This window comes from Stegodyphus dumicola, chromosome 12 (genome assembly GCF_044657685.1).
Source record: "Stegodyphus dumicola isolate Sdum_Otavi_A_Nest chromosome 12, ASM4465768v1".
Taxonomy (NCBI): domain Eukaryota; kingdom Metazoa; phylum Arthropoda; class Arachnida; order Araneae; family Eresidae; genus Stegodyphus; species Stegodyphus dumicola.
Genome location: NC_140779.1, coordinates 74,192,064 through 74,220,054, shown reverse-complemented (window position 1 = coordinate 74,220,054; position 27,991 = coordinate 74,192,064). Strand labels below are relative to the sequence as shown.

General features: G+C 31.8%; 1 protein-coding gene across 2 annotated transcripts in view; it reads left to right on the top strand.

Annotated features, from left to right (window-relative positions):
- The window catches only part of LOC118183491 (neutral alpha-glucosidase AB-like), a 114,172-nt gene extending 89,721 nt beyond the window's left edge, over nucleotides 1-24,451 (top strand). For both annotated transcript variants that reach the window (XM_035353056.2, XM_035353055.2), the window contains exons 19-21: nucleotides 8,453-8,565; nucleotides 11,923-12,026; nucleotides 18,294-24,451. In XM_035353056.2, coding sequence (XP_035208947.1) covers nucleotides 8,453-8,565; nucleotides 11,923-12,026; nucleotides 18,294-18,400 — 324 coding nt within the window. In that variant the 3' untranslated portion in view covers nucleotides 18,401-24,451. The remainder of the gene's footprint in view (nucleotides 1-8,452; nucleotides 8,566-11,922; nucleotides 12,027-18,293) is intronic.
- The last annotated feature ends 3,540 nt before the right edge of the window (nucleotides 24,452-27,991 follow it).

Below are 27,991 nucleotides of genomic sequence, written 5' to 3'. Positions count from 1 at the left end.
GTTAGCTTCATTTTATTCCTATGTTTTCCGTGCTCTTCAAGTTTGCTCCTCCAAACTAGCCCTTGATGAAGAACTAAATTATTTAAGAGCAATAGCTATTGACAGGGGCTTTTCACCCAACATTATTAATCAAGCAGTTAAAAAATTTTCATCTCAACGCACTAAAAGCCACACTCTTATTTTAGGAGATTATAAAAATTCTGTTGTCATTCCCTTCTTTCCATCAATTAGCTATAAAGTTGCACATATTTTGCAGAAATTTAACTTTCGGGTTGTTTATTCTCCCATCAATAAAATGCCAACTTCTATACTCAAGGACCCCATTCCGGATATGAATTCCTGGGGTATTTATAGGATTCCTTGCCAGTGTGGTTTAATTTACATTGGCCAAACTAAGAGAGCCTTAAAATTTCGCGTCAAAGAACATGAGGCATATGTTAGAAAAAAGGAAACACAGAAGTCTTCTGTTGCTCAACATTGTTGGTCCGAAAATCACACTTTCAATTTTTCTGCTGCCAAAATTATTCAAAAAACATCTTCCATTGGAGAACTGGATTTTCTAGAGGCATTTCACATTCATAAAAATCTTTCTGTTCTAGTTAACGATCCTAATTCCAATCCAAATTTGCCTTCGGCTTTTAGAGAAATTATGTTTTAGTTCTGGTTTCGCCAACAGATGGCGCCACTTGCTTATTCTTGTCCAGGCTTTCTTATCTTATCTAATCATTATTTCCTATCTTGTTCATTTGCGGTTTTGCAGCTGAAGATGATGGTTCGGTAAAATCATCGAAACTAGTCCTGTGAAAATTTTTTAAATATAACGCTGATTTTTGTTGTTTGACTTCTGAATTTGCATATATTATAATTAATTACTATTATTTATGGCTATATAATGGCATAAAAAGTTCCAGTAAAAGGGCAATATAGACCCAAATAAGTGATGTGAAACTGTATTAAGTTTAAAGTTTTGTTTCAGTTTAGTAAATGTTCCAAATTATTGGCAATTTCTATTAAGTAACAACCCAGTTAACCAAAATGCTTGTATCGGAGATGATATTTGCATACTTATTTTGTTGATCAATAATTTTCATCAATTTTTAACACCCCAAGGGTAGATTCTCCAGTTAACAGGTTTTGTCCACTGAAAATAAAGGTAAAAGTAATTCCAGCTGATGAGGCTTAAAATCTTTCATTAGTCTTCTGTGTTAAAAATGTGAATTGCTCATGTATATATAATAAAGTGGATCATTTCAAAATAATTCAAAATAATTCTTCTTAATAGCATTTTGTAATAAGTATTTCATATTGTTAGTGTGATAATGTTTCTAACACTACATAATATGTTGATTGCAAATTTATAATATTAATCTTGTAAATATAGGTGTTTGCATAAAAAAAATCTGATGATAGCTAGGAAATTTTATAAAATAAAATACTGCAGTCTGGCACACATGTATTTTTTAATGTGTTTAGAGTAACCTTTTTTAAGCAGTACTTCTTAATATTTTGTTATCTACATATTTATAGTATTCTATGTTCAAAAAAGCAATGCGGAAGCAAAGGCCAGGTTTTCAAAGTTGAATTTGTTTTAAATTTAAGTTTTATTTTAATTTTAAGAATTGAAGTTGAATTTTAATTTTGTTAAACACTAAAGATTTAGTTTTATGACTTGGCAGCAGTAGTTATTATTTTTATTCATTTCATGATAACATGTGCACTGAAATATCTAATTATTACACTGGTATACAAAAATCAAAGATGGAAACAGGTTTTCAAATGCAACATCACACAGCAGACTTTCAGATCAGTACAAAGTGTGTTGATAACATCATCAAGATGTACGACTGGAAAAAGGAGAAAAGCAGTGACCAAATGAAGAATCCTAAAGATACAAAGGACTTTTTTTTTTTTTTTTTTTTTTTTTTGATTTTGAATACAGCAGGATAGAAGATGGGATGTAAGCAAAAATGGATGTCTTTAATAGGAGATGTGATCTTTCCTCACTATGATGCAGGATTTGCATCATCTGCTCATGCTGGTTTTACATGTCTTCAACAGGATTTATTTCCTTGAATTCTGAAAGCAATATATGTGGCCGGTATCTTCTATGGCAACTCATTGACAACAGCTGTACGATGAGCATATTGTAGTCATCCATGAAAAGCAGCTCGGTGCCTACAGCTTGCTGGAAAAGACACATGAGGCAGGAGAAACTCAGCACAAAACAATCACCACTGATTGAATCTCCTTGGAAGATGTGGACCTCTGTAAGGTCATCAAGCATTATGTGAACCCAGACAAGAACTTTGCCTTCTCTAAAGCTTTTGATAATGATTTAATGATGATAACATACTTGCAACTCTATATACATCTTTAGATGTCCTAAATCACTATTGAGACTAAATAGATTCTCATATGCTGAAAATGACTCAACTCTATTGCCAAGCTTCCTATGCCTTGTGTTTCTGGCATCTTAGGATATATCTTCAATGAGTAGTCTACTATCAAATTCCATATACTCTACTAGTTGCAAACTATCTCTATGCAGTCTTTTGTCTAAGGTTAAAATATGCAATATCAGGATGTTCAGTAGTGTGTTGTATGTGTCTTTTGATTTTGATCACTGCCCATTGTCGATCTCTTCTCACCTGTAAGGCAAGATAGTGGTCTTTCATCACCGTGATTGTTCATGTATAATCACTCCTAAACCTTTTCAAGACAACTTTTCTTGTAATTTGAAATACCATGATATCTGATGACTCGTGCTGTGTATGGTTCTAAGTTCTTCAGTTACATTTCATCCTTCATACAGTTTCTCATTCAGCCTTGGCTAAAGTTGTGCAGATGTCTGTGGGATTATCTGCTGGATGGCAACTATGTACTCTTCAGACTAATGTGCAAGTTGCAGTGTCTACCACTGAAATGCTGACCATACCAGTATATCCTTGAGCTTTATATATCTTTCATACTTGTCTACAATAATACATCATGCTGTGAAATATTGCTCATCTATTCTTGCTGGTTGGTCTTTTGGTTTATTCTGCCTTTATACATGAGCCTGTTTTCAAGTTTCTCGATCTCGAAAGGTTTTTAATGAAGAGAACATGCTTTGTGTTGTCCAAAGGTAGGTTTAATCTGGAATATAATGTAAAGGCTGAAATTTATATAATATGTAATATATTGATTTTAATTATTTTATTATCTTATGGTGTGTAGGTTACGGCTAGTTGTCTGTCCTTTAAAGACATGAATCTGCTTTGCTAAACATAACTCTCGAGCTAAAGGTGAATTAAGTGAGCTCACCATCACATTGGCAGTTTTTATGTACACAACATGACGTGGTCTGGTGGCGTACGCAGCCGAACATCAGACTGCCACAGAGTATTCCACCAGCTACAAAGTCACGACACAAAAAAGAGTTTGGCCGCAAAATTCCAGTTTAAGATATAAACATTCAAATAAAAGTTATACTTAAAAAAGTACCAAAAAAAAAAAAAAGAAGAAGAAGAAGAAGAAATGTAAAATATATGAATAGTAATAATACACTTAAATGCTAATTGAAATATATACCTGTACAATGAATAACTTAGTTAAACAAAAATAATGAAAAGTTAATAAGAATTTTATGTAACTCCCAATACATATGCAAAAAAATTAATCAAGTATTTATATAGCATGACTTTTGCAGCAAACCACAAGAGAAAACTTCAATCATATTACAGTGATTAGTTTTTCAGGAAAATGAACACGACATCCGCTGAGGGTAACTGCTTGTTTTGAAGCAATTTTTTTAGTCTTTACAGACTGTGGAAATGCCACATAATAATTGACAAATGATGACATAATAATTTTTAAAGGCACCTGTGGAAACTGAGGAATTACATGTGAATCTATACGTTCTGACAACACATATGCTGGTTTTAAACAATAATTGAAACTGTAATCTTTTTGTTACTTATGTCAATAATAAAATTTGTGTCCATTCGTTTAACAGCAGCATGAGGAATAGTGTAAGATGGAGTTAAAGGAGGTTTTACAGAATCAATATGCAGAAATACATGAGAACAGGTTTGATGCGTTGGGTGTACATAAATTGATGGTTGACCATGCCTAGAGGTTGGAATTGGTCAACTAAATGTGTGGCTGATCGAAACTGTGGCACATAAGATTCAGAAGGAGATACGAAATTAATAGCATTCAGCATATCTGAGAGTAATATATCTAAGTGTGGTACCATAAACAAGTTCAGCACAAGTAGCATTTATATCTTTCTTAATGGCAGATCTGATACCCAACAGAACTATAGGCAGAATTTCAGTCCATTTTGGATTCTTATGAGCCATTATTACACTTTTAAGTTGCCTTTGAAATCTCTCAATCAACCCATTGGACTGAGGATGATAAGCAGTAGTTTTAATTCAGTGTGTACCCAAAAATCTTCAATAAACCCTTAAATAAGTGAGATTCAAAATTTTGGCATTGATCTGTTATTGATACCGGGCACCCAAATCTAGCTATCCAGGTCTGCACTAACACTTTGCAAGTTGTTTGAGCTGACGTGTTGGTAGTAGGTATAACTTTCGGCCATCTGTTAATTCTGTCAATTATTGTCATGCAATAACGGTTACTTTCAGACGGTGGAAGAGGACCTATGAAATCAATATGGATTATGTGCAAATCTTGCATCAGGCAAGGAAAAAGTACCCAATAATGATTTCGAATGTCTATGAATTTTAGAACGATGGACACTGTAGACAAGATTTGAACTGCAGTTTTAATAAATTTCTTCATATTAGACCAAAAATAGTGCTTAGTAATAAGTTATGTTGAAGCTGAAATACCGGCTTGAGAAAGACAGTGAATCTGCTGAAAAATTTGGAGCTAAAAGATTCAGGAATGAACGGGCAAGGTATACCTGTGTCCATATTACAGTAAGAAGTAACGTCTTCTAAAGGAAAGTAATGTTTCTCTAATTTTAAACTGGTTGAAGACTGATATAAAGAATTTTGAATTTCAGAGTTCTGAATTTGTGCTTCGGATAACTTTTTATAGCCAATGTGTTGATTATCAGCTACTGCATCTATTTCTACCCTAGATAAGGCATCAGCAACAATATTGTCAAGAACTTTGATGTATCGTATGTTAGTGGAAAATTGACCTATAAAATCAAGATGACGAATTGTTATTGAGAACACATTTCAGGCTTCTGCTTAAAAGCATATCTTAAGGGCTTTTGGTCAGTGTAGATTGTAAAGGCCCTGCCTTCATGCATATGCCGAAACTTCCTAATAGACAAATAACCAATACTTTTCGACCATATGTTGATCATTTCCTTTGACTTTTGCTTAGTTTAACGGATGCAAACGCAACAGGTTCCCAAATTTAATTATGCAATTGCATTAATGAGCTACCAACCGCAATGTCCGATGCATCAGTACAAAGTTTCAAGGTTGCACCAGGAATTAAGTGTCTGAGAAGGGCTGCCTCAAGAATTTCCTTTTTTGCATTGGCGAATGCTTTCTTGGCTTTGTGGTTCTATTCATGAGGGTATTCTTTTGTTTTTCTTGGTTCTGAAGTTTTCCTTTTATTAATGCAGCCTTCTAATAACCTATTCAAGGGAGCTATAACATGTGAAGCTCTTGGGACAAAACATCTATAAAAGTTAAATGTGCTGAGAAATTTCCTTAACTGAGTTAAGGTGTTTGGTTTTGGAAATTTTTGAATGGCTTCTACCCTGTCGGGTAAAAGTTTTAAAACCTGTTCCAATGCATGAAAACCCAAAAACTCCAAAGATGTTAAACCAAAATTGCATTTAGATACATTAATTCTTAACCCATAATTACTTACTCTTTCAAAAAGAGCTTTCAAGTGTATCAAATTCTCAGTTTCGTCCTTTGATGCAATCAATATATCATCCACAAAAGCAAATACTCCTGGCACCTCACGAGTTACTTCATCAGTAAAGCGTTGAAAGGTTGCAGCTGCATTGCATATCCCAAACTGCATTCTTGTGCTCTCAAAAAGTCCGAAAGAAGTGGCAGTAACCTTTTTATGGATATCAGAGGGATTAATTGGAATTTGATGATAGGCTTTAACCAAGTCTAATCGAGAGAATACCTTTGCTCCATGCAAAATCACAAATGTTGAGAATAGGATACTTATTCTTCAGTGTCTGAGCATTTAACCTTCGAAAATCTCCCGCAGGTCTCCATTTGTTTGTGCCTCTCTCTAACACTATGTGAAGAGGAGATGAGTAATTACTTTTGGAGGGTAGCGTGTGACCTATACTCATCATTTTTTAATTCCATACTTAGTAATTTTTAATCTCTCTGGAGCTATCCTTCTGGGCTTACATGAAACCCAGGAGGACAAAATGGTTTCAATGAAATGCATAGCATTATGCTTAACAGTCTCATTAAGATCAAGAAGCTCCGACAGTGAAGGATAGTTAGGCAGTAATTTATCATAAACACAATTTGTAATAATTGCTTTAACAGAAAACAAATGTGTGTTAATTACACTGCAATTAATTTTTAAAGGCATTTTTAAATCAACAAGATTTTTATTCCTTAAATCAGGTAATAAATCAAAATAATGCAAAAAATCAGATCTAATAATATTTGTTGACACTTTAACACACATAAAAAGTAAAATTAAAACTGCGACAAAGTCCAAGGTCAATACTTAAAAGATTTTTGTCCGTAAACCAGAATAGGAGTAATGTTGGCTGCAGAAAATGTCATAATATGTGTCTGACGTGCTTTATCTTTGGTTCCTAAAGAAGACTGACATCTGAGCCAGTGTCGAACAAAAGTGTTTTATTTTCTGTCTCTGATGAAAGGCGACGAGACGCAGAAGTGGTAAAGAGGACTCGGGTAAAGCGCAGATCGCCTTTACACCTTCCCTGGAACAACATGGTGGAACACACGTTTTAGCTTTCTAATTAAATTTGCAATGATACCAGCAATAGGAACAGTTCGAAGTAGCTTTAGCTGAAGGGCTTCACTTCCTATTATAGCGATTTTTGAAAACACTCCATGATCGTCGTAGAGACAAAACCTCACCACGCAATTTGCAGACGTCATCCAGTAGTGAATCCGATTTAGAATTATTAGATACAGGTGAAGAAACTGTGCTTACCTGAGCAAGTGTAACTTCCAATATTCTATCAGAAATGCTGGTAGCTTTTGATGAATCGAGTGGCTCAACCGACGCTAGGATAGATTGAACATTTGGCAACATTTTCTGCATGAATAACTAGTAACAATGAGTCAGACACATTGTGCTTTTTAGCTCACCTTGTCATGACACGAAGCGATTCTGATGCCTTTTTGTTTCCAAGTTGCTTATGGGCAATTAATTTCTGGATTTCATTGGTACTATTTCCTCACATCATTCAGTAATGGCAGCCTTGAGGTCATCATTAGAAGAATCTGTGCGTTCCCAAAGAATGATATCTCGAACCATTGGAGCAATCTCCAGTGGCAAATGAGTGTTGCAGTAGTTGAATTTTGTCCTTGGATCCATAAAGGCTTGGGTGAGGCTAAAGCAAAAGTTGATCTGCACATAGGAAAGCACAATGCCGGGTCAATACGATTGTAAATTGGTGTCTTAATAGCTGCTGTTTCCTCCATGGCAATGGCTGTAGGGAAGAACACATATGTCCTGGAACCAAGCTCCTGAACGAACAAACAGTATGAAACCTCATGCATGTAGATGGGTCACCATTTATGGTGCTTGGGTTATGGCTTGGTGTATATCCTTCAAAGACATGACTCGGCTTCGCTAAACATAACTTTATTCACACACACCATATTTTTAACACAACTATCTTAACAGATAACTTCTACACAAAATTCGTACATCCTACGCTTGAGCTTAATGCGAAGTGGGCGAGCTAACTGTCGTGCTGCCAGTTTTTACGTACACAACATGACATGGTCTGGCGGCACACGCAGCTGAACATCAGACTACCACAGTCTATTAAATATAAAAATGACAAAAATTTAATACAGTGTGTGGCAAAGGAAATCATTCACAAAATACATAAATGACTTTCAGAATTTTTTTTTTTTTTTTTTTTTTTTTAATTCTGTTAACCTGTTATTCTGACTGAATAAATTTAGAGAAACTGATAATATTAAAAAGATTGATTTGATTTTTCACTGATAATGTTAAAAAGCCACACTAATTAAGTTTCTAAATAGGCAGTAACATGTACATAGTTTTAATATTGTCTGAAAGAGTTTTTGGCCTTACAAAGTACATAAGCTGGCCTGTTAATTTCTTGATTACATATGAGTAAAATGTATAGATAAGTAAAATTCCCCCTTCTGTTGTATATTCACTTCAGATATTTTTCATTTTATTCTTTTTCAGATTTTCTGAATGACTTGAATCATTATAAAACAGTTTTAGTTTAATTTTAATTTACTTTTTTTCTCATTTATAGGGCAGCCAAGCCAATGGAACTCTATATATTGATGATTTTAATTCATTTCAATATAGAGAAGGGAACTACTTACTACTTAAATTCAATTTTGAGAAAAATGTTTTGAGTTCAAAGTAAGTTTTTGTTTTAAATTTTTTCATGGAGTCATAGTTTTATGTGAGGCCTGGTGGTGCAGTGGCTATCGCATCGTGCAGCAGCACCACAGGTTCGGGGTTCAATTCCCGGGCTGGGGAAGGTCGACTCAGACTTTCATTCCTTGATTTCCATCACTTGGGTCGATAAAATGAGTACCAAGTTCACTTGGGGACTAAACACTGGGGTCCTGCAACAAGCTGACCACTTGTTCATATGTTTACGCACCCCGGGGCCCACGGTCAAGAAAGCAGATTTTGGGCACTGCAGGCCTTGGCCCATTAGGGCTGTTAAGCCACTGTTTTTTTTTTTTTTTTTTTTTTTTTAGTTCATAGTTTTATGTGATATTTTGAAAACTGTTATCTTAAGGATCAATTTATCTGAATAACTAAACTATATCTGTTTTTCTGTACATGAAAGTTTAGTTTCCTAAAGAAAGATTTCTTAGTAAAGCTTTGAATTCCATTATAACATTTTATTAATTTGAGAAATCAAAAAGCATTGTATTGAAGTATTATAATTATTAGGTTCATCATATTTAAAAACCACAAATGTAATGATTTTTTATCTTGATTTAGTAATGCTATTTTAGTCTAATAATCCTAACAGACATGAAGCAAATTATTGCTATGTCTGAGAACAATGATAAGTCGCAAGAAGGTTAAAATAACTTTTTTATTTAAGCAGAATGTAGAATATAATCTTGTGCTACAAATTTCTACAACTCATGGTGATGCAAAATAAAATGAAACACCCCAAATTAAATCCATTATTGAACAGTAGTCAAGGATTGTGCAATTAAATATTTCTAAAAGCTGGCTTACTAACTCTGTAAGGGTATCAGAATTAAAGTGTCATCAGTGAGACACCACTAACCCAAATAAGTGAAACTATTAAAGCTGGTAGGAAACTAGCCGTGTGACATGCATGTGGTGCCAGAAACACTCTCTGTCTCAGATTCAAAAGCCTTTGTTTAAATAAGTAATCACTGCTAATTTACATTCTGGTGAGGAATATGGAAATGCGAAGTTATAGTTTAGGCTGAAATTATAATTATTTGGTTATTTATAAAATAGCCAGCATTGTAAATTTGTTGCTTATTTAAATGTTTCTTATCTGTTAGTTGCTGTTTTTTTTTAAATACCTGATTATGTATGTGTGTTATTAATCTTTATAAAATTATGTATAGAAAGTATGGAATATCACTAAAATTGTTCAAATAACATTAGAGATTAAATTGTAGGTTAGTCTGTTTTAAATGGCAAGTATCATTTTTTGAAAAGCTGTTTCATTTAGATTAAACAAATCCCTTCTCCTCGTGTACAAATTTTTTTTAGTACTGTTAATACCCTGACTGCATATGATAGCTTAGTGACTGATAACCATGTTATTCAGTTTATATTTGAATTCCAGAAAATCCTTGAATTTTTGTGATTTACAGAATGAGGCACTTGACACAATACAAAATTATTTCTTGTGAAATTAATGGTAGGATAAGATATTGTAGTTTCTGTCTCTGCAGCATTGCATATAGACAGACTGGAAGGGCAAGATAACCCTTATGTTAAATTACTGGAAAGCAATAAGAATGAAATTATGGTTAGGGCCAACATAGCAGTCAATTACATTTATTCAGTTTCAATACAAACTACCGAAATATCCATTTACTCAAAATTAAATGCACATGCTTCTGTGTTCTTAATTTCCATCATAGCTTTCTCTTAAATTATGTCTCATGCTGCAACAGTTTTAATTATAATTCTACTAAAATTACCTATTTAAATACAAAATTCATAATACTACTTTATGACAACACAGCCCTCCTATGTAATAAGAACACCAAGTATGTAGGAGTAATCTTTAATCACAAACTTACTTAGTTGTATATTGATTATATTCAGCAAAAGACTGAGAAGTGTATTTATTTAATTGTTGAAACATCTTGTGGGTGTTAGATGGGGTTCTACAACCTTAACTCCTCTTGCTACCTGTAGTATCTTCATAAAACCTGTAATGACTTATTGCAGTGCTCCACTCATTATAGTCTCTCAAAAAGGAATGAATAGACTGGAATGGTTGCAGAATTATGTTCTCCGCCTTATATGTAGCGCTGTCAAGACTACACATATTGATTGATGCCATATTATTATATTCTGATATATGCAGTATGAAATAAAGAAAGCTGCTTTAGAGGCTCTGTCAAAAATTAATATGTTTACCACATACTCAACCTTGGATTAATTCAAGGCTTTACCCCTGCAGATGGAAAACCCAGGAGGGCTTCCTGCAAGCTGTCTTGAGAGAGATGGATGGGCTTGGGATTTCGACTCGGGCTGAGCCATCATTACCGCCTACTAACCCTATGGAAGCTATAATGACTTCCTAGGTTTTGGATCTTTTGAACCATGTTTCGAAGAATCAAGATTGTACTGCAGCTTTGTTCAGTGAGGGTATGGAAACTATCTGTAATCGTTTTCCTCCCAATGCTTGGTTGCACATCTATACTAATGGCTCAAATCTTGATATAAATTGTGTTGCAAGAGCCAGAATTTTCTGTGAGCATTTCTCACACTATCTTTATCTGGGAACTGGAAAGACTGCATTCGATGGTGAAGTTTAGGCAATTAAAGTTACTTTGACCCATCTAAATTCTCATCTTTCCCTTTCTGAACAGTTTGTCATATTCTCAGAATCTCAAGCAGCAATACTGGCAATTGCTAATGGTTGCCAAGCTTCTGTTTCCTTATCTATAATACAGTGTAGATCCTTACTATGAAAATTACATGAAAAACATAAAATGATTGTTTTGCAATGGATTCCTTCTCATTGTGGCATCCCTGGAAGTAGAAAGACAGATGAGCTGGCCAAAAGGGATGCCATATTATTCAATTTCAAATGGCCAGGTTAGCTATAAGTCTGAATCATCAAAAATCAATATACCTTCAAGGCCAAAGAGATAAACTCTGGCAGAATGACATGTTTAATCTTTCAAACTTATGTCAGAAAGTTGCATTAGCTTTGTGTTTGCAATGTTATGGATGTAACTGGAGATGATATTTTGGGTATTATGGTGAAAAGGAAGATGGTGTCAATCACTTGGGCTTATCTGTAGCAGAAATAGACTTTTAAGAAATTCCCATTTGGATTGTCCCTTAACTGTGCTACTCTTGTTTTCTTACAGGAAATGTGCATGTATACCATTCGAGCACTACTATTAAGAAAATTATGTGTGTAATTCCTGTGTATTGTTCATTTGTAATAGTTTGATCAAGTGATTTGTTTTTTGTGAGCAATCTTTGTATTGTAATCATATTTTAAAAATTATTATTTGCTTACAGAATTCTAAAAGGCCCAGGAAAATTTAAAACAAATGCATGGTTAGAAAGAATTATTGTTGTAGGTCTTCAAAAGCAACCAAAATCTCTCACACTATCCAGAAAAAGTAAGCATTTATTACTATGATTGCATATTATTCGTAATAAAATGAATTAATTCAATAGAATAATGGTATTAGATTGCCTTTTTCAAATCAACTTCTAGAAGTCTGTTTCCCTGCAATTCGGTTATTATCAAATGATTTCATATGGGTTTTTTCTGACTAAAGTTATTTGCATGAAATCATGTGCTGTGTTTTTACAATCATATCTCATAAATTAGCTTCAAATCTGTTTCGTGCAGAGAAATGTTTGCCTAGAAAATTGAGTACTTGCAGCTTTGTAATTCTTCGTTCTTAAATTTTTTTTTCATCAATTATATATTGAATCTGCAAATCATATATGAAAGGCGCTTTTAATTATACAGAGGGTTTTCTGCATTTTTAAAACAATTTTTTGGCCATTTAATTAATGTTTAAAACATAAAAATTACTTTTTTAAATGCTACATTTATTAGCCTTTTTTCTGGACTATTAAGTCTCTTTCGTGATTACCACAATAGAAGGGCTTTTCTTAAAATTTCCAGGGGTGTTGATTTCCATTCCTCTTTCACTGCTTTCCAAAGTTCATCAGTCGTGGTGAGTTTGTGTTTAGAAAGAGGACTTGGAAGTAAGAAACATGACTTGTTTTGTCTTGATAGAATTTCACTCTTTGAAAGTCACTGGGATAAAAAATGGAATATCTTCTGTAAATATCGGACATAAATCTTTCTCTTGATTGTATGTTGAGTTTATTTTAACACTTTTTTCCACTCTTCTTATTTTTAATTTCCCTCTCTAAGATCCAGCAGCAGTCATAAATCATAAAAGCTCATAATCGTAATCTTAAAAGCTGTACTTGTGCTCTCTAATGATGTAAATTCATAGGTAAGTTACAAAAGTACACAAAAATAAAAAAAAGTATTATTGAAATGCCATTCACTGTTAATTGCTAATATTCAGTGATCTAAATTCACAGCAGATGAACTAAGAAAGAAGTTAGGATTTGAAAAAACTTCAGAATAATCGCAATTACATTTGGCGTAAGTTATTAAATATAGTAGAAGTCAGAAATTCGCAACGCTTGGGACCAGAGATTTTGCTGATTTCAGAACAGAAAAGATAATATTCAGACTAAAAGTGTAAAATAAGTAAGGGGTATTAGATACATTTAATTAAATTATTATATAAATTAATACAATAATTAATTATATGCATTAAATTATTATTACATATATAAACTGATTATATTGTATTGTTCATTTACATTAGGCTCCTCTATTTTTAAATCAACATAAATCTGCTTCCCCTTTTCTGTCAGGAGTAGTCCTGAAATAGGTACCCCATCACTCCGCCGCTGCCGGAACCACTGTACAAGACAGCATCGAGGTTTGTCGATTTCGCCTCATGTAAAGATTTCCGGTGTTAGGATCACTGTTGCTGTAAAATTTCAACATCTTTTCTTTATTGTTCTGTATATCATGCACAGTCCGTGTGGCAATCTCATATGATTCTGCTGTAAACCGAGCAGTAGTGCCTGCCTCCATCTTTCGCAGAATTTCCACTTTTTTCGTTATCATCAATGCAGCGTATTTATGTTTTTCAATGTTGCAAGCAGTAAAATCATGAGTGTGTTTCTTATCTGTCATTGTATTAAAAAATGCTGAAATTAAAAATATTCTTAATTTATCCACACAATATCCGGATTAAAAAGAAACGGCAATAACAAAGCTCAGAAAGTACAACAACGTGAAGTGTGAACTTGAAAGAAGAGTTGAGTTAATGTTGAAGTTGAGTCGAGTCGTCTGCTTTTTTACCTTGATGCAGATTGGAGGGGAAAAAACTATCATGATGTCAATAATTTGGTATTTCCATTATGACTCATTATTATTCAGTAATTATGACGTCATTATCCAGTAAGTATTATTCCTTCGATGTTTCATACTCCATGTTGCAGTTTCCGGAACCTATAAACTAAATGTTTATATTTTGAGATGCAACCCGAATTTTAGGTCAGTGGGTTTTTGGTATTTGACTGTAGTAATGGCCATCATTAGCATTTGGTGTCTGAATTAAGACCATGAGTAAAATATGAATATATATTCAGACTATGAATCTTCAGCTAAATTTTTTTACCTTTCGTTCTTTTTGGGTTATTTTTAAAACTTTTTCAGTCAGTAAACATTATCTAATGTTATATTAATTCAGCTTATGGCATAGCGAATTTTGATATTGTATTAATGTGATTAGTACCAAATTAGATAAAGATCAATTTTAAAATGTAAATTTTTATATATTAAAGTTTAAAATGAAGGAGCCATTTTATTTTTTTATTTTTTATTTATTTTTTTTTTAATATAGATATATATATATATATAGCGAAATTCTCCCTTTTCTCTTTAATGTTTTTTTACATTGCTTTGTTGGAAAAAGAATGATTTATATTTCTACCATCATTTGAAGCAATGAAATATTGGACGGAACAGAAACTAAATTTTTTCCTTCTCCACCTTTTTTGGGGAGAGGGGGTGTAGATTATGTTAGAATTCTCTTACCTATATTCAAAAAGTATAAGGTAGTGCATATGTTAAAGCTTGGCAAAGGACATGAAGGCTATCTGCTTAAGGAAAGAGATACCTTTATGGAGGACTTTCTAGGGATACTTGCTTGTATTCATGTTATATACAGAAAAATCTATGAAGAACAACCATGCAACAGGTCATTTGACTGGATTCAAACTGCTAATATTCATTTAGAAGTTAAACAACAAAAATCAGTGTTATATTTGCAAATTTTCACAGGACTAGTTTCAATTGCCAAAGTGCAAATGAACGAGATAAGACAAGAATGGCTGGACAGGAGTTAAGCTATTGGTGCCATCTATTGATGAAACAAGAAAATTAAAACAGTTTCCTTAAAAGCTGAAGGAGGAGATAAATTGGAATTAGGATTGTTACCTACAACAGAAAGATTTTTTGAATGTGAAATGCCTCTATAAGGTCTAATTCACCAATAGAAGATGGTTTATAAATAATTATGGCTGTAAAAAAATGGAAAGTGTGATTTTTGGAGCAACAGTACTGGGCAACGAAGGACTTCTGTGTTTCCTTTTTTCCTAATATATGCCTCGTGTTCTTTAATGCAAAATTTTTAGGTTGTCATAGTTTGACCAATGTAAATTAAACCACATAGGCAAGGAATCCCGTAAATACCCCAGGAATTCATATCCGGAATAGGGTCCTTAAGTATGGAACTCGAAATTTTATTTATAGGAGAATAAAAGACCTGAAAGTTAAATTTCTGTAAAATAAGTGCAATTTTATATCAAAGAAAGGAATAACAACAAAATTCTTATAATCTCCTAAAATAAGAGTGTGCCTTTTAGTGTACTGATAATTTTTTAACTGTTTGGTTAATAATGTTGGGCGAAAAGCCCCTGTCAATAGCTACTGCTTTTAAATAATTTACTTCTTGATCAAGAACCAATTGGAGTAAACTTGAAGTGCATGAGAAACAAAGGAATAAAATGAAGCTAACTTTTGTTTAGTTGGATGATATGAAGTATGGTGAAAGGCAAACTGATGAAGGTTTACTGTAAACAGTAGTGCTGAAGTTGGATTAGTTACGTGTGACCAAAATGTCGAGGAGCAGAAGAGAATGCATATATCAAGTTCAAAAGTGAACTGAATAGCATGATCAATGGAATTCGTTATTGAAAGAACTTTATTTAAATCATCTTTATTACCATCAAACAGGGTAAAAGTGTTGTCTACTTAGCGGAACCATACCGGTAAGTTTAAAGTAATTTAAGTTTCAAATAATTTTGATTTATAATAATGCTTGTAGATATTAGACAGGATAGGACTAAGATGGCTTCCCATGGCTAATCCTTCAGTTTGCTTGCAATACTTATTTTGGAAAACAAAATGCATTTGTTTCAAACAGAGTTGAGTAAGGGAAATTAGCTCATCAGTTTCAATGCAGGAGAAATGAAATTCTCGAATTCTAGACATCTTAATGCACCCTCCACTGGAACATTGGTAAATAATGATTTTACATGAAAGGAAACCATGAATAAATTTCGAGGAGGAATGCTTTTAACTTTTTTTTACAAACTCTATTGAATTTTTTATGGTGTAAAAGTTAATATCTATTAGAGTTAAAAATATAGAAACTAAATATTTAGCTAGCGGGTACGAGGCAGTGCCTAAATATGATACACTAGGGCGGAAAGGAATACCACTAATCTGGCACAATTCGCAACAGATGGGATAAGCGACTGTTTTAAGTTGGTCAAAAGGATTTGTGAAGATTTGATCACAGTTTTTATTTATGAGAGGTCCGAAGGTAAAGGGTCTTTAGGAATCAGATTATATGGTCCTTCATTTAAGACACCATGGATTAGTGACACCATGTATGTAAGTGTTCTTGTCCATGATGTGTATCTGGCCACCTTTGTTGGCCTTTGAAATGATAATGTCAGGGTTAGAATAAATTTTGCACATTGTAGCTTTTTCTCTCACATTTAGATTTGGTTTCAAAGGCTTATTGAATTTCACATTATGGACGATAAGATGCCTAATCATTTCTTTCTGTGTATCTAAAACTTTACTGAATTTGAAAGCTTTTTTGATAGGAGCCAAAATCTTTGGAATCGGGGGAGGGGGGGTTTGAGGTTTGTGAGAAGTTAAAATTATATTTCAGAATTCTCTCTTGTTCTTCTGATAAATGAACACTAGATATATTAATTATTGAATTAATATTTTATAATAGGAAGATTTTTTTAAACTACTTAAATTAGAAGACTGTAAAAGGAGGTTTTAAACTTTAAATGCAAGGGTGTTTTTATGACAGTTAACCACATTCTCAGTTCTAGACCAAGACTTTTGTTCAGTGGCATTGAATTCCAGATGAAGCTTACATAGCTCAATTTTGGATAACTGTAAAGAATATGAGGCATATGTTAGGAAAAGGGAATGCAGAAGTCCTCTGTTGCCCAGCATTGTTGGTCCAAAAACCACACTTTCCATTTTTCTGCAGCCAAAATTACTCAAAAAACATCTATTGGTGAATTAGATTTCTTAGAGGCATTTGACATTCAAAAAAATCAAACTGTTCTAGTTAACGACCCTAATTCCAGCCTTTAAGTGAATTATGCTTTAGTTTTCTTGTTTCATCAATAGATGGCACCAGTAGCTTAATTCCAGTCCAGTCATTCGTATCTTATCTTGTTCATTGGAACTTTTGCAGCTGAGGATGGTGGTTCAGTAAAACCATTGAAACTAGTCCTGTGAAAATCCGCAAATATAATGCTGGTTTTTGTTGTTTTGCTTCTAAATTAATATTTGTTGAGCTTGTTATTTTAACCTAAATTACTAGTGAGGGGTATTACTTAACCTCTCAGTCACTGGTGGAGCTGGTGGTACATATTTCATATATATATAATGTAGTATAGTGTAGAGAAGGAAAATATCCGTTTTTTACTCCAAAATAAGTAGTATAATAGAAATAAGAATTCTATAACATTTCTTTATCCAGCATCTCCTATGGAGAGAAAAATAGAAATTTAAACTCTGAAGCATATCTTTGTATAGCCTAAAAATACGTCTTAAATGTTGGATTTGTTTATGTAGTATAAAGGCCCTGGACAGCCAGCCAGAAAAATAAATAAAGTGATACATTTCAGGTTCTGCCCTCTCTTTATATACTCTAAAATTAAAGAATATAATACTCAACAAAAGGAAGCAGGTATAGGATTTTCTAAATAAGATGGATTGGAATTTGATTCAGATTTTTTCCTGATTAGCTGACATTCCTGCACACCACATTCAAACACCTGTTGGTTAGGTGTGTCACCATGGCCAATGACAATACATTGGTTAACATTGTATCAATATTGGCCAGGGTCACACATTTGGCTCTTGAGTGTTTGTAAGTTTTTAGACTTTTTCTATCTGATCTAAACAAAAAGTGAAGCACATTGTTGCCAGGTCATTGTACTAGATTTAAACTGGTGATCTAAAATCCAGAATTGCCAAAAACCCAGCAATTCTGGATCTCAGACTTTGTGCATGTTACATAGCTATTATGTTTTGTATAGCATTAAGAGGGATTCATGATGTCTTGGAATGTATTATCTATGGATAAGGGGTAACTGTTATACTTTGCTTTCTTTATTTATATATTTATGTATGTTTTATTAATGTAGCATATTTTCAATAATTTTATTTAAAATGACTTTAGAATACTTTATACTTTTTCATGGAACTTTCATTTGCTTTCTTTTTTTCCCAACAGATGTAAAATCTAGTGAACTTATATTCACATATGATGAAAATAAGAACATATTAACTATACGCAAGCCAGCTGTCAACATGGGTGAAGAATGGCAAATAAATTTTTAATATATTTATTGCCTTATAAGGCGGCGAGTTTGAGAATTCTCCATTTGGAGGGGAGTACTTGCATTTTGTTATGAAAGCTTTGAATGTTTTATCTCATTTTTTAAAAATTTGATTGGCAATTTTTCATTTGTGTAATAAATCTTTCACACCTCAGATATTAGATCTTAAATGGAAAAAAATTGCATTAAAATAAATTACTCGGCAAAATGTGAACTGTTCTGATACTTATTTACATTTAAATGTGTTTGTAAGAAACTAAATTAATTTTGCATTGAAAACTAGTTTTTGCAGAATGAACTGAATATGGTTTTTTTCCCCCCTCAAATCATTAATTTATCACCAACAGAGCAATATATGTTACTTAATCCTGTAGACTGTTTTTGCAAAAAATAAGTATATGTTTGTCTGTTATGTAACTTTATGAGTCTGATTAATATTTCACCAGAAAAATCAGCCAAAAGACAAAGTGAAGGCAAATAAATAAGTATAATGAAGCTAGTTAGCAATCAACTTATGTTATAATAAAGTTAATTTTTAAGTAAACTGCTGAAGAAGAATATATAATTTCCCTTTCAAAATCAACCCAGATGTTTTTCTTGTATTTCTAATGTATTTATTTTCAGTATAATTAATATTTTTTTCAAGAACTTTTCATTCATATAAAACTTCTAAAAAATTTCTGCTGTATATAATTATTAAAATTTTAATGTAAGTTAAATACGCAAGTGATTGTGCAATTTATTTAAAAGCAAATTTAATTTTCCATTAACTATTCATTGGCAGTTATGATGTCTTTAAATTAATTACACTCTATAAGATTAGGGGGATAATATCAGTGAAATGTCTAATTTAATTAAAGCTTTAATTGTGCCCTGAATATTAAAAGTTTTGCTGATTATATCTAAATTATTGTACAAAAAAGTGCAGTTGTAAATATTTAATTTGTTTGCAAATTTTTAATTGATATAAAACTGTTAAAATATCTCTTTAACTCCTGGTACTGTAATAAAATCTGTCTAAAATGAGATCGGTCTATATAAATTTTCATTATGAAGATCTAATGAGAACATATAGTAGTGGTTTAATTAGATGTATTACTGTTACAGAATGTGTAATTAACATTAGCGCATGTTTCATTTCATTACAATATGTTCCCACAGAACAGTTTTTTGGACTGCAAAGAGCTGATATATAGCTTAAGTTTAAAAGATCATTGCTAAATTTTACCAGTAATTGCTGCTATTACAGTAGCCTTTTGTTAGCAGGGTGTCATTTTTAAAAATAATATGTACAATACAAATACCTTTTTCTTGAACAAAGTGAAAGATACTGCAAATGTACTGTTATTTTAATCCGTTTTACTGGTAAAATTGCTTCCTTAAAATGAGATCAGATCAAAATGAAGAGAAAAATTTAATGTATTGGTGTTTTGATCCATTTTTTGTATAAAAATGATCTGTTAAATTCAGATCAAATCAAAATAAGTCTGAAATTCCACATTATAGATTAAAGTAAAAATATTTCTGATTATCTTTTGTTTTTAATACTTTCTAAATCCTCTCTCATTGTAACCTTCTTAAAAAAGCCTGTTTTGTAGCATTTGTATAACTCTTTATTCAATATTTGAGATTTTATTATTGTTATTTTCTTTATGTTGTTATAATTTTTTTTTTTTCATTAGCAAAGAGAAAAATAAACAAGCTTTAGAGCTTTTTTTTTTTTTTTTTTTTTTTTTTTTTTTTTTTTTTTTTTTCCTCTGTAAGTAAATGTTTCAATATGAATTTGAGCTGAAAGAAGTTTTAAATTTAAATAATGAAATATATATATTTCTCTGTTACTAAAGGATATTGACTTTACTTGTAATTTAAATATATTTATATATGAACTAATGAAAATTAAAAATTTTACTGGTATTACATTTGAGATAAAAGCTCCAAATATGGAAATTTATTTCAAATAGGAACTAATAGTGCATATACATGACTGTGCATTATCACAATATTGCATAAAGTTCATTGCATCATTTCTGGCAGTAGAGGTGATTATTGCTTTTGATTTTCATCTAGCAGCTGCCCAAGATCATATACTGTAATGTAATATACTAACTCCTACAGGAAATTAAAGATAAATTTTCTTTTGTTACATACAGATCTCATATCATTTAGATTTGTTACAATTCACAGTTTTTTCATATTAGACATTTTCAAAAATCGGAATTTTTTCTAAACAAAATTTTAAAAAATTGTCACAAACGGTAAAAAAAGTTGCTCAATGTTTTGTTAAAAAGTACAAAATGCTGTTAAGATGTATAATAATAATAATACAGTGGAGTACGTTAAAGAGAAATTTCAGATAATGTAAGAAAATTTAAATAATTATAAAACTGATTTCATATAAGTTAGTTTTTAAAATTTCAAGAAATTAAGTATTCTTGAATATCATGTATGCAAAAAGAAATAATAGTAGGTGCAGGATTTTTAATTAAGGATTACTTTTCTGATTCATATAGTACTGATCTATGAGAAGGAAATTGAATTGAAATGGTGTGAATTGAGTTATAATTATCAAAAGATTTTATTTGTATTTTCCTTGCAAATGGAAATATCTTGATATTTATTAGTGCTTTTTTACTGACTTAATGCCAGAAATCATGTTTGACTCAGTATTTAATGCTGTGTTCAAATTACATATTGCATATTATACAGCTTCATATTACTGTAAAAAAAAATTACTTAAAATTGTATAATGGTGCATCACTAAGTGTAAATTTCCAAATTTTTTGCAGAGGTAATTTAAGTTTTTCTGTTGATAATGTTACTTGCTAATTTTTTTAATAACTTAACATTTAACTAACTTAGGGTCTCTAAATGTAATTAATGTTTCTTAAAACATCCTTTTGTATTAACATATTGTAGGTGGACGAGGGATGTGTATCTTGACCCCATAAAAAGAGCGTGATCACTTCAGTGCCCAAGGTCATTTACTCTGGGGGATGGGCTCCAAAATAATTCTGTAATTCTATGTAATCCTGTTTTTCTCTTAATAAAAACCAGGAAAATGAATGTTCAAAGTCTCTGAAAGCATATTGTGCATATGGCCGTAATCATATCTTGATCAGAGCCTGGTAAGACGGTCTAATTTAATTCACCTCCTTTTCTAAGACCTGTTACATGCAGCATTCTGATCTACCACACTCAACATGTTGAATCATCAACGATATGAGACTGGCTCAACTGTAATGCGCATTTTAATAGATTTTGCCTTTAACCTATTGTCGTCATGTACCAAATGTGAACATTCCCTTTGTGCCGTGTTATATATTCTCTTCCACAAAGTATGGATAATGCTCAAGTTTAATATTTTAGTGCTAGATTATGTGGTATGTACCCTTCTGTCTTTATTGCCCACGAAGTTGAGTTTTTATATCTTGAGTCTTAATATATAATAATAGAAATTTTTTATAACAAAGCAACAATGTATTTTATAAATGTTAAATAGTTAAAAGCCTTTAAAATAAATTCATTAGGTCTTATAATAATGATAAATTTTAATTTTAGATCACATGTATAGCGATAAAATAATAAAATTTTAAGGCTTTAATGCTTAATAAACACTGTACCAGTATTACTGAAATACTTACTATGATCTTAAATCAAATACTTAATTTATCATATATTCTCCAGTCTCCAGCTTATGAAATATATCTGTATATCTTTTTTTATTTACTGAACTGAGGCAAAAAAGTTAACAGTAACTGGTATGCTAAGCCACAAGACCTGCATAATATGGTATTTTAAAATAAGAAATTTTACCTAGAAATAAAAAAGAAAATGCTTACCTTAAAAAAAAAATGGCGTAAAACCTGGTGAAATATCAAAACTTTAAATTTTTTTTTTTTAATCTTAACCCTTTTATGTGTCATGAAAGATTTATAATAAAACTTGACAATTAATTATACTACAAAATTCTGTAAAAAAAATGAAAATTTTTACAAAAGTATCTTGTGACAATAGCAGAAATTATTTATATTAGCTTTTATATATCTGCAAATTAAAAAAAAATTAGCTTTATGCTTCTTTAAATTTTATAATAATATGGTAGATATTATTTTCAAAAACATTTTTATGCATTTAAAAAGTCATTAAGAATCTCAGATGCTTAATTTATTTAGAATTAGAAAGTCACTAGTATTTTCTCTCCTCTTGCATATTTGCTTCCATTAGGAAAATTCTGCATTAGTGTCAAATTACAGCTTCTTCAATTATCACAATTTGTGTTGTTCTTTAGTCAATCCATTAAGAGCTTCTACTTGTGAATCGATGTGAATCCCAATTGTCTTTCCTAGTGTAGTGACGTTTCCATGAATGTGACACAATACATTCTTGGAGGGATGAAACACCGGTGATAAATGATGTAACTTTCTTCACTCACATGGTGCTATCTTTATTAGAAACTGCATCTTTGGGGAGTTCTTGTATCTCTAATCATTTTTTTAAATCTTTTTCTCCCTTCTTTTTATAAAAATGTGCTGTTTTCTTATTTTAGTCTTAGCAGATCTGTGAAAGGTCTCATGTTCTCACCTCAGCTGAAGTTTATGAAGCTAAATTTATTTGATCTTGATTTTTATTCTGTTATCAAATATTAATTGAATAAAACACTCATTATGAATAAAATAATCAAAGTTTTAGTCTAGATTTTCCTTTAAGGTCATTAAAGTACTTTATGAAGTGGACTGAAAAACAAATTAATATCTTTAAAAACGTGGAAATATTTTCAAATAAACCTTGCGGATACATGACTTTTACTCCAGTCCATTTTTTTAGTTTCATTAAATTTTTGCTACTATTCAAATAGGTAAAATTTCCATAATCTCTTCTGTTTTCTTGTTTTTTCCAGAATAGTTAAGAATGAAGAAAAATGTATCTTTTTCTATTATCCATAATGCTATGTGCCCCCCTTTTTTTTTAGTTATTTCGTAATACTTTCTACCCTGTAACTGTGCTGATTTCTTCTTGTATGTGAATGAAACACCGGTGATTATTTTCGTTTATCATGCTTGCACATTGACTGTTTTTGACAACCATCTTTCTTTTATGGCACATAAACTTCTTTACGTATCTTGAGTTAATCTATTATATTTCAAATTTTCTTAATGATAAAGAACTATTAATTTCTTTCTGTGGTTAATTTTTGGTTTCTAATACACAACCTTTAGCTAAAAGAGCTTCAAATATTTTTATAAAAAAAACTTGTCAACATTTGTATGTGGTAGTATAGGTGTATACTAAATGTGCATTACAGTTTTGCAGTTTCATTGAAAAAGGTTAATGTTGTAGTGTTTCAGTGTTGGGGTTTCGTATGTTGCATATAATGGTTATGATTAAAAATAACCTACCTGTTTAAAATTGTTATTTGCAGAATATTTTGCCTTTCTTCAAGAATGAAGGATCTCTTTCAAAATACATACTTCTATAAAATATTCTTTTAAAAGACATGTAAATCTGAAACTAGATTTGGCTGAAGAATTTAGATTTATGTGCTTCTGTCTCATCAATATTATTCCTTTTGCTGAATATATGTAGATGAGATTTAAATGCTGTTATGCCGAGCCTCTTACCCCAAGAAGTTTATTGATCTTGAGTGAATCTATATCAATATGACATTCAAAAATTATCTATGAACCTTTAAAACATATAATCTTAAAATGCTACAAAAGGCCTCATATTAGTGTGAAATTAATATCTCAGTGAATTGAAGTGCCTGATTCTTCACAAGATTCTGTTTCCATTTATTTGTGAATTGAAATGTTCTTGAAATTTATTTTAAATATTCTAGTTGTGAAAACGTAATATTAAAAATATCTGCAAATTTAGTGATAAAGTTTGCATTTATGTTATGCTATAATATTCTCAGTTATTTGAGAATATGCATTCTTGGTTAATAAAAATACTTATCAAAAAAATTTTTTAATCATTTGAGAATATAGACCAGAAAAATTGTAATATCTTCCCTCCATATATTCTCCAATACTTTGTATGTAATTTAGATCAGTTATAGAAAAAATTCTCATAAGTGAATAAAGTATTTTTTCAAATATTCGTATAGTTTTTATTTCTTCTCGTCTAATTCATTGATTTTTAATTTTGAGTTTCTCTCCAAAAGTTGTGGTTATTAATTTATTACATTTTGCATATGTTTCTTCACACATAATTAGGGAATTAAATAATTTATTTTAAAGGAGGAGGAAATGTGAAATTTATGAAATTGTTTACCGTAATATCCAAATTAATTGAAATGATAAATTGAATAAAACAATAATATTTAATTTTGTTAAGCTGCAGATTCTCATGTGTAGATGCCATGTTTCTGTTAAGATCATGTTATTCGTATTAATTTCTATTTATAATGTCAACAGCTATCTAATTTTTGTAAATATATAAAAAGACTTTTAAGTTCAAATTAAGCTTTCTTACTTTAATAATTGTAATGAGAAAAAAGGTTAAGAGCAATTTCTAAGTAAAACTTATATAGTAAAACATTTGGAGCAGCATGGTGGCCAGTCAACACTCGCACAAAAATGCATATTAAAATATTAGCCACAAAAGTACTTTGTTTGTTACCACTTTTGCCTTTGTTACAGTGTTAGGTTTGTATGCTGTAGACCTGTGTTGAAATCCAAGGTCATTTGCCACATTCAAAAACACGTGGCAGCAGTGGTGCAATAATTGGCTTCGTTTTTTAAAAGATGGTGCTGTGAGACAGAAAGCAACAAATGCTAGATTCCTCAAAGAATCCTGTGAGCTTTGTGATGGGAAAAGAGGTGTATGAAATCCTTGGATTCTGTTATTTTGGGTGCTCTCAGCCAAAAATTATATTCAGGAAGCTCTTTCTAAATTAAATTAAGATGCAGTTCAAAGTAACCTGCAAGAGTGTAACTCACAACAGGGTTGGCGGTAGGCAATGGCCTATGACTGCAAAATTTAGGGGCGGCAAAACCAACTGAACTACACCAAAAAAAAGAAAAATCAAGAAATATATTCCGATTGCCTGAATCTAGAAAATAAAGGAACCGCAAAATAAAATTAGATACAACATGAATCGACAGGCTTCGAGTCATTCCTCCCTTTTCAGATGCACAGCAGACAAGAATAGACAATCTTCTAAGTACTGGGTATTTGTAGACGTGATATGAAGTGAGAATTGCTTGTCCACTGCTGACAGATTTTAACAAGCTTTTTTACCCTCTTAAAAAAAATGAATGAAAATGTAATAAATTAATTTTCTCAGATTTAAATATTTTAATTTCATTCAACGACTTTTTCAATTGCATTGTCTTTAAATGTATTTATGTTTAATTGTGATTTTCTGGAGAGCTGTTAAACCAATTTCAATAAAACTTTGCTATATGTATTATTTTTAAATAGAACTTTCTGGTTGGTTGCTCCGTGGTATATTCGAAATGTATAACATTTTTTTTTTTTTTTTTTTTTTTTTTTTAAATCCTTATATTTTGATCAAGGCATCTCAGGTTATTTTTTACCATTCTTTAGAAGATACCCTGCGCATTAGGTTTTGATTATTAGATTAACCTCATGGGGTTCCAAGCTTTTATCCAACAATTGTGTAGGAACCTCGTGAACACTTAAGCAAATAATCACTTTAGTTCATAAACAGAGATAAAAACTCAAGAAGGGTTAATTACCCTTTATTTCTCAAAATAAGAACTTGACAGTTGGCTCCTTTCTCAAAGCGTACAGCAAAGCCTCCAATTGGGCTTGAACTCAAAGTAATAAGAAATCAAACTTAATTAATGCTTAACTAAAAAGATATAGCCAAAGCTAGCAAGATTCTACGTAGTTGGCCTCTAAATATCAAATAAGCTGGCAAAGCTATCAAGGGGCCTGAAATACGGACGAGCGTAGTAATAGCTTAGAGAGATGTAGCGTAAAGGCGAACGCGCACTAGTCTGAAACTCTGACTCTCGAACAAAATCAGTGGAACTTCAGCTTAAATACCGCTCTTACTCATTTGCATTAAACACGATTCTAAAAGCACATTTTGGTAGGAAATTGTGAGATGAAATTAGGAAGGATAGGAAAGTAGCTGTAACTAAAGATAACTGTTAAATACTTAGGATAAACCTTACAACCTTATCCAATTAACTTTTTTTGCATTGTCTGGTGGGAAAAAAAGATTGTGTGGAAGTCAATATAAAAAGAAGTTGGAGAAGCAAACCCAACTTCAGAAGTGTTGTGTAGTTTAAGAGATGCAAATAGTTCCAAATAAAGAAGTAAGCAATTGTCAAGATCTAGACACTAGTATTAGTTCTGATTTGGATTATTAAGGCGACAGCAACATTGATGATGAAATTACGAGTTGTTCCAGACAGGGAAAGAGCTCAACAGGTTTTGAAACAATGGATACTACCACAGGAAATGAAGGAGATCTCAAACATTCTCTGCCATTATGGCCCGATGGTATAAGCCAGGGGTTCACTACCGGCGGTATGCAAAGAAAAAAGTATTTTTAACTATTAAATTCAAAAATTAAAACCCCAGCATCCTGATTAAGTTCTTTGGATCTTCGATCATATTTCTTTGCTTCTGGCATCAGCTACTAAGAGCTATAACCAGTAAATTAACATTATACCAGAGGCCAATAAAGTTTCTAAAATTAAGGGTGTATCTGTTTAAATACACCGCACCTGAAGGCGAGATCAAAACGCGAGTAAACTCAGTAATTAAAATTAAAATTTTACAATTAAATAGCATATCAAGGCATAGTAGGTAGATTGAGTTCTTTTTCTGACACTCGTAAACATATGCGATCTGAGCTTTGTTCAAGAGTGGTTATGGTAGCAGTACTTTGTAGTGGTGGTAATAAAGGTTTTCAATTTTTGCTTAGATGGTATGCATTGGTCAAAAGGTTGAGAACCACTGGTATAAGCAACTCAGATCAAATACGTTTAGTTAAAATAGGTCCATTACCTCCTTAGGTTACGATTTTCCCTTTGACAATCAAATTCCCAATCGAAGATTTAGAGCAAAATACTATAACAGAATTTTAAAGAATGGAGAATATTTGTCAAGAGATTGGCTGGTACAGGTATATTCAGTGTCAAAACATTCTGTATTCTGTTTTTGTTGCTGATTTTTGGTGATCCAAACTCGAGTTCGTTTTTAAATAAGGATTATAGAATCTGAAAAAATAATGGTGAGATAATAAAAAAGCTTGAAGACCTCGGAAAACTCAAGTAAATAATTTGAAATCATGGACAGAGCTGAAACTAAGGTCAGAAATCTGTCAGACAGTAGATGCAGCTGCACAACGATTAATTAATTCTGAAATTAAATATTGGCATGAAGTAATTTTATGCATAATGTCAGTGGTGAATGTTCTAGCATTTCCGGATACTAGAGACAAGCTTTATGAACATAATAATGGATATTTTCTGAAGTTAATTCAATTGCTAGCTGAATTTGACTCTACCCTATACTGAGAGGACATGTTCATAGAATTCTCAGTAATGAAGAAAAGACAGCAGCATCTTTAGAGGAAAACATTCAGATGGAAATTATTGGGCTGTTACAT